Raw genomic sequence first — 7,773 nt, 5'->3', positions numbered from 1 at the left:
ATGTATTTAAAAAACAAACATTTACATTTTCCCTTGAAGCCAAGGTGTGACGGCTGCCGTACCCAATTGACGCCCCTGGACAAAATGTAATGTAAGTTATTTAAAACTTGTTATTGTTCATATAAAAGTAGTCATGTTCTATAATACTTTAATTGGGTATAAAAATGTAAAAACAAACAAACAGGAAAAAGAAATGAACCCTAATTATGATGAATCTATATGCCAATAAGACAAGGATTTAAATGCAGTGTTTCCATGGGCGTGGCTTGGTGCGCTTGGGGCGTGGCTGACTTGTTCACACATTTTCCTTGTTCATCAAGGACAGGCACAGCTGCGGGCTGAGGGATCTTCAGTGTACTACATCAGTTCATTAACCAGCCCATCCGTGGAGACTACAGTCCGCCGTGTTTTTCCCTGACGCTGCGTGGCCAGCTCGCCCCGGCTTCCCTCGCAACCGCCTCGGCAACTACTTTCCCAAGTTGGACAAATCAACTTCTGAGAGACACGGCGGAGGACACGGGAGTTTTTTTAGTTTCGACGTGCGGACTTTATTGCCTCCACTTCTTCTTGTTTCTCCCCCCCACCCCCCCTGCTCGGACCTGCTCGGGGCTTCTTTGTACCAGCAGCAGCAGCAGCTGTGCGTAAATGTGTGCGCACCGCGCATCGGCGGCGGCTCTGTGACGGACAGCAACCTCCGCCAAGGCTTTCTCCGACATGAAGCGGCGGAACGAGGTGTAAAAAAAAAAAAAAAAAAAGAAGAAAAGAACAAATAAGACGAGGAATACATCCAAAGTTTTGGTCGGTGGTGTGGCCGCCGCGTGGCTCAGACCGGTCTCCATCCCTGCCGGAGCGCGTGGATAAGCAGCGGGTCGCGGTGCGCGCAGAGAGAGCAGCGTTCAGCACAGCTGCAACCATGGATGTACGGTTTTACCCGACCGCTGGTGGGAATGCTATTCCAGGAGACCCACCGAACCTGGATTTTGGTCATTGTTTGGGCTACTACAACTTCAATAAGGTTAGAACCCCCGCTTGTGTTTGACCGTCTCTGTTCTCTGTGACCACGTTGCGGCTGGACTGTGTGAGCGCGCTGTGTTTATCTGTGATAGTCCGTCTCTAAGTTCATTTAAACTGCCCCCCCAGTCCCCACTGTCTCTCAGAAGTTGCCCAATTATTACCCCTGACCCCAACCCCCCACCGCTGCAGAAACTTTGTTGTTGTGTGTCTGTGAAGGACCCGGGATCACAGGACAAGTGTAGTGACAGTGTTATGCCGGATTTATGGTTCCGCGTTAAATCGATGGCGTAGCCTACGGCGTAGGGTACGCGGCGACCCGCGCGCTACGGTGCGCGTCGTTGCGTAAACCTACGCCGTAGGTGTAACGCGGAACCATAAATCAGCCTTTACTTTCTTTTACAGCCACATTGCGCTACTAAACTCCTCTCAGTGGTGATGTGAGTGAGCAGCAAACATAGGTGCTGTTGCTTTTGTGGTTTCACGTTCCTCAACATCAGTGGCGGATCCTTGCATCAGCACCCTTGCATTACAGTTGATAATATGCGATGAGAAGGAGATATAGAGCATCAAGCATCAACTGCACCGTTCTTCCTCATTACTTTTCACATGATGCAATTAAATTGCATGTCATAGAAATATCTTGGCCCCTTCGGTTAAGTGCCGGTTATTAAACTTTACTTTAGAGTGTGAACTCGTTAGAGTTGGGTGTTGATGGGTTCTGCAGACATGGCTTAAGATGTAGTCTTTTATTATCACATTTAATCTTTACTGGTTTAATTAGAAACACATGTGCAACACAGACTGACAAATAGAGAGCCCAGTATTTTTCGCCTGGTATAAATGGATTCACTGTCAGTGCTGTGTGGTGTTATGGCATCAATAATAACCTTCCTTCAAACGTTTCTGCATCCTTTTTACTAAATGTTTTAGTCATTTCCCCAGAGCTCTGTACAGACAGCCCTGTCTCCAAGTTGTGCTCTAGATTATTGCTGAGGTACAAGTTTATTCACAGTAAAACATGAGCCATATGTGGAACTTGGTTGATGGCTTGTGATATTTAGTCTGTGATGTAACAGTTGAAGGTTTGGCCCGTGATCCTTCAGCAGCATGACTCCCATGTACCCCAGCACGAGGGAACATCGTTACGACAGGCAAAAATCACACAACTGCTGCGTTTGGGTTTTATGAAGTCTAAACAATAGTACCGCCTACGTCCCCCAACCCAACTTGAAACTCACACACACATACACATACACGCCCCCCCCCCCCCCCTCCCAAAAAAAGAAAAAAAATATTAAAAATTAAATTCCCAGCTCCACGGTGCAGCCCTGTTTGCAGTCTGATACGTCTCAAAACAGTTACCAGGTTTGTCTCACTGTTTCATCAGCTCTTTGTCATGTGGCCAAGTTGTCATATGTACCCAGTTTCATCATGTCTTCATCAGCCTCCAGAAACTTTAACTACATTTCTTTGAATTGGTGTATCAGTCGAAGTGCGATATTATTTATTTATAAAAAAAATTGTAATCCCATCTGCTCATACATTTCCCAGGTCAAGAGAAATTTTCCATCTGTAACTGTAATCGGCCAGAATGTAAAGGGAGGCAAAAAACAAGGAGAGGGAGGGTGGTGAGAAGGTGCTTATCCAGTATCTCTCCCAGTTATGTTGGAGAGAGGGAGTGAGGGAGGGAGAGTACAAAGCATGCATTTCATGCCAATTACGATGCCTTTCCACAGTGAACAAATAGGCTCTTTTGCATGAATCTTTCAAATAAGCCTCCAAATTTTTTTTCTTTTCTTTTTTTTTTTTTGAATCTGCTAGGACACAATACAAAGCGGTTAGTCATCCAAAAGATGTGGCATGCTTAAAAGTCACTCACAACTAAAGTATTACTCTTTTTAATCTATTTATAAGCTGTCGCAGCACCTTTTGCAAACAGTTAAACTTTTGTGAGTTTCAGTTTTTTTGTTTTGAAAACAGACAGTGCTCTGAAAATGCAGGCGCGGGAAATGTTCAATTTTAATGGCAGCAGAGCCAGAAGGGCCCAGAGGCACTTTGAAACATCAGAGATTCTTTTAAATTTACAGAAAAATCCAAACGAATGGCACAAACTTAATTAGTTGCTGCAGTCATGACTAATGAAGCTGCTTGTTTTTTTGGCGCCGAGATGAAGGAGAACGAGGTGGTGGAGAGAAACAACTTCCCACAGCTGAAAAATGCTTATAAAATCTATTATAACGAGGAGAAATTTGATTAAAGTAAAACACCGCCTCCCCAGCAAAAGTCAAATTTAAAACTTTTCTTTGTCTTGTGGGCTTGAAATGTGAGCAGCAGAGTGTTTGGGTGCACGTTGCCGTCTCTGTAATAGTGTCGGTTTCCTTTACGTTACCTTGACTTCAGCTTGGCTCAGTCAGTTACCCACCAAGGTTCGTACCATTAAACGGGATGTTGCTTCATATTTGTCTGATAATATCTTTCATGGTTCTCTCTCTTCAGTTAGAAACACCTGGTTGTAGTTACTACCTTTTACAAGTTGCCTGTAAAGGTTTGTAAAACTTTAAATTAGAATGGATGGAAGAAATGCACATATTTGTTTTCGTATTTACTTTTTATTTGTCTCAATCCTTAAGTTCAAAGATACTAATGATATGGGACAGTTCAAGTTTTGTGGGTTTCTTCTGGGCAAACTCCCCAATCCTTCGTAGCATCAACCAAGGGCAAGGAGCTGTTTGGATCTGACTGGTTTTGGTTTTTGTAAAAGTCAAATGTGACTGAATTTAAGGGTTTCATTAAAGAGACCCAGTGTTATTCCCACATTTATGACCATCTGGTCTTTTTTTTCTCCTCAAGGTTTAATAATGTTTCAGATACAGTATCCTTTTAGTGTGGGCTTTCATTACCTCCAGGCGCCAAGAAATCACCAACAGATGTTAATACAAACTCTTCACCTGCATTCACGCTTACATTCAGGTTTATTCTCTAAATGAATGCCAGCACCACAGAAACACCATAATTATTTGTAGTGCACCACTTGATCATACATTATTGTAATGGCTTCTTTGAGGAGGGAAGTAGATAAACACATTGACAAATGGCTACACAGCAGAAAAGTGGATGTAACTGTTAAAACTAAGAACATCTGTAGGACCTGTCCTCCCTGCTATTGTAAGAATCCAAGCAACCTTTTTCTTGGTAAAACAGCAGCGTTGGTTGAGAGAGATTTTGTACTGGTAGTTTTTTTTTTAGGGGGGGCGGGTTTGGCAGCAGAGCCGTGGGAAAACAGTTTGAGTTGAGAGGGCTGTAGAATATCTCGCTAACTCAGAGATGCATCCAAAAATTCAAATCTAAATATTTAAAGAGTTCAGAATGGCTTACACTTCCCACCTGCTCGGAGACAAGACTTGGATATTAGACATATGTATGTATATGTTTGTATGAAATGTATGTTGGTCTTATGAAACTTAATCAAACATTAAGATTGTGTAAACACCTACAGTCCAAGGACCCCCCCTCCCCACATAGTATTATTATTTGGTGTTCATCCACTTGATTTAACCAAAAATGTATAAATACAACATCTTCGATTTCATGTAAACACCAAGAATGTCTGAAAGAAAATAGAAAATACAGATGAAAAGTGGATCCACTATAGAGTTTGGGATAAATAAACTAAGCTGGTTGGTTTCATCAGATGATAGTCATGGAGGTGTAGCTGCCCAGCCTGGTCAGCCATCTTCATTTTGCTTTAATCGTGGATTTATTATTTAAAGAAAAGGAAATTGTCATGTTTCTTTGAATCTGACTTTCATTTCCAGAGTTGCTTGCTACCAACAAGCCCAGAGGAAAGCACCTCTGCACACCATTGGATAGGCATACACCCAAAGGGAGAGAGAGTTTTTTTGTTTTTATCATGTCACATGGACAGCGTGCAGTGGAGTGGGAGCTTGGTGAATGTCTCTTGTTGGATTTGTAGTAATAACTTTTTGATCCAAGATGTTATTAGCAATTTGGCACCTTGAGTGTTTTGAATATTGCCTCTTGAACGAGTCATCACACGAATGCTGCGCCTGCACCACTGCGATTGTTTTGGTACGTTTTGTACCAGTGGAGATCGCTTTCAATGACCCATATCAAGAGAGAAAAAACATTAAAAACTATTATATAATAAATTGAGAGAGTGGAAAAAAAATCATTTGTAGTGGAGATTTAACCATCCTTTGATGCTGACCTACATAGTATCTAACCCAGTGGAAACAGCTGATCATCAGTGATCTTCAGTGATGTGACTTAAACGCTGGCTCTGTCACGCCTGTTTTCACTACATTTTATACTCATTAATCATTTAAATAAAGTTATTGAAATGGCTGAGGCAATGTTTTGCAAAGCTGACTCAGTGTTTTTCTGTCCAACAATTATAAAGGTGTTTTAAAATTGTGTGTGCGTGTACAGTATGTACATGTATACACACACATACTGTATATATGTGTGTGTATCTATGTTGGCATATTTAGTCAGAATGAAACCACAATTATTTAATCTGAATTATTGATTGACGCCTTCGTTAAAACTCATTTGATAGTTACAGCCAGAATAAACACTTTCCCCTCTGACAAATTACCAGCTCAAGCTGTGTTTGCTGTAGTATTAAACCACATGAGCTGTTACCATTAGTAACCAAGGGCATCCACCAATCATTTCTAAAATCCGAGGAATAGAGCTTTTAGTTCGGATCATTTCTCTCCTCACAGTTTCTCTTACTACTCTTTTTCTGTTCATTTGTTTTTACTGGATGTAAATAATCCACTGTGTGATCTGCTTTACATTTCATCATCCCCCTCACCATAAATGTAAGAAACGATCTGGGGTTTGAAGTGATATGATGCAGTTATTGAGCTTCTAAAATGTGTTTTAGTTGGAACAGAAGCGTGTGTGTGTGTGTGTGTGTGTGTGTGTGTGTGTGTGTGTGTGTGTGTAAGGTACCCAACAACAGCAACGGTGTAATGACCAGGGGGATGGTTTTAGTGTGCAGCTGTACAGGGATACGATTGCTTATCACTTCCAGGGCCTCTTTATTTTATTATTACAGTCCCCTTGTACTCCTGGGCAGGGAAGGGGTTAACATTCAGCTCAATCAGGAGGCCATGTGCATCTCTACAGTGTACACAGCTGGTGCCATTTCATCACACACAATATCCAAACCCAACTTTAGATGCGCGTCTACGTGGTGATGCAGTGTGTATGTTCCATGGGAGCAGGAGGACCAGGGTTTAATCTTAGAGTTGATGGATATGGCTTCGAGGTGCAAGTCAAGTGTTTAAATGTTCAAGAAGTGAATACCTGACGTGTTTTGCTGAGTCTCTTAATTGTAGCTTGTCAGGCGATGTAGTTCAGCAGATTTATTACACATCTCATTTTCCCACTGAGATGACAGTGTTGTTTTTAGTCCGCCTGCTCAAAGACACAAGCTCTTTTCAATGTTCTTGCCTTTGAGACTGTATGTCCTGTGTGAAACGCATAGATGTTCACGTTTCACTCATGTATGGCTCTCCATTTCATGCTGCTTGTTGTTGTTTTTTAAACTAAGGGATGATTGTTTGGATCTAACAACACTGATGCGGTAAATGCATGCATAACCTTTACAGCAGACCTTATCTGTTACGGCAGACGTTATCAGTTTGATGAAGGTCAATAGCCTTTTATCAAACTATGACCTTGATCGATCCTAATTTCTGTAGCACAACATTATCACAGCTGTCACATTTCTGACTAGCTTCCTGTAGCACAACGCTGTGGTTGATATAAACACACAGGACAAATGTAAGCGTGCAGTGTTTTGGTTTATTTCAGCATGTTCTCACAAATACAACCAAAGTACCTGAACCAATGGTGTGGACTTGAGGGGAAAACCTAAGACCAGCTTGTCTGCTTTGTTTATAAAGTGGATGTGACAAAAGCTCTAAAAATCTTAGGCAGACACAGACCATTAACCCAGATCAGCACTCGTAAAGACCTTCTGTAATCCTGCCATCACCGCTCATAAATCCACTTCATTACATCTCCTCTTGCATTACTCGGTGCGGTTCATTTAAGCAGACTGCACGCTGGGAAGTTGCATTTCAGCTGGTGGGTTTTGAACTCAAAGGTGAAATATGTGGCTTTCTGAACCGGCTGTTGACAGAGACCATCCCATGCACTAAATGTCTCCTGGTCCCATGATCAGTGAAAAATAAGGATCTCAGAGATGAACCACTGAATTAGACATTATTACATGATTGTTATTACAATACAGTGTGATGTTAGCAAGGGTTCCTGCTGTTAGGTTTTCTCCAGGAGCTACTCCTTCACTGTTACTCCTCATTTAATGAAACCAGTACTTTTTTTTTCTTTTTCTGAACAACTTGTTGGATGTTCATGTTCGTGCTTCAAAAGCTTTTCTCTTGGTGGCATAAGGACCTGTTTCCTGAGGAGTCACTGCCTTTATGTGCACAGCATCCATGGCTCATCCAGTGCTCTGGGTGTTAGCCTGTTGTTTAAATGTAATGTTAATGAACATTTAGATTGCTTTAGAAAGCTAATTGTCCCCATACTATAATCTCTTGCTTCAATTATGCGTCATTAGGGTTTAAATGAAACACATCGGACCATTAATTCCAATGCTACATTTCTTAAAAAGTATGTCAATTTAAGTATGATTAGATAACAATTATTTTTCTGGGAGAAGATGCACAAAGTCGTCAACTCAATAGATCCACACAAACG

At 41.6% G+C, this 7,773-nt stretch overlaps 1 protein-coding gene across 1 annotated transcript in view; it reads left to right on the top strand.

The window, feature by feature from the left end:
* The first annotated feature begins 321 nt into the window (after positions 1-321).
* tox3 (TOX high mobility group box family member 3) overlaps positions 322-7,773 on the top strand; it is a 47,177-nt gene continuing 39,725 nt past the window's right edge. The window contains exon 1 of the mRNA XM_061745787.1: positions 322-1,015. Coding sequence (XP_061601771.1) covers positions 914-1,015 — 102 coding nt within the window. The 5' untranslated portion in view covers positions 322-913. The remainder of the gene's footprint in view (positions 1,016-7,773) is intronic.

The sequence above is a fragment of the Cololabis saira genome, chromosome 2, assembly GCF_033807715.1.
Source record: "Cololabis saira isolate AMF1-May2022 chromosome 2, fColSai1.1, whole genome shotgun sequence".
NCBI classification, from domain to species: domain Eukaryota; kingdom Metazoa; phylum Chordata; class Actinopteri; order Beloniformes; family Belonidae; genus Cololabis; species Cololabis saira.
This window is presented reverse-complemented; position numbering and strand designations above follow the sequence as displayed.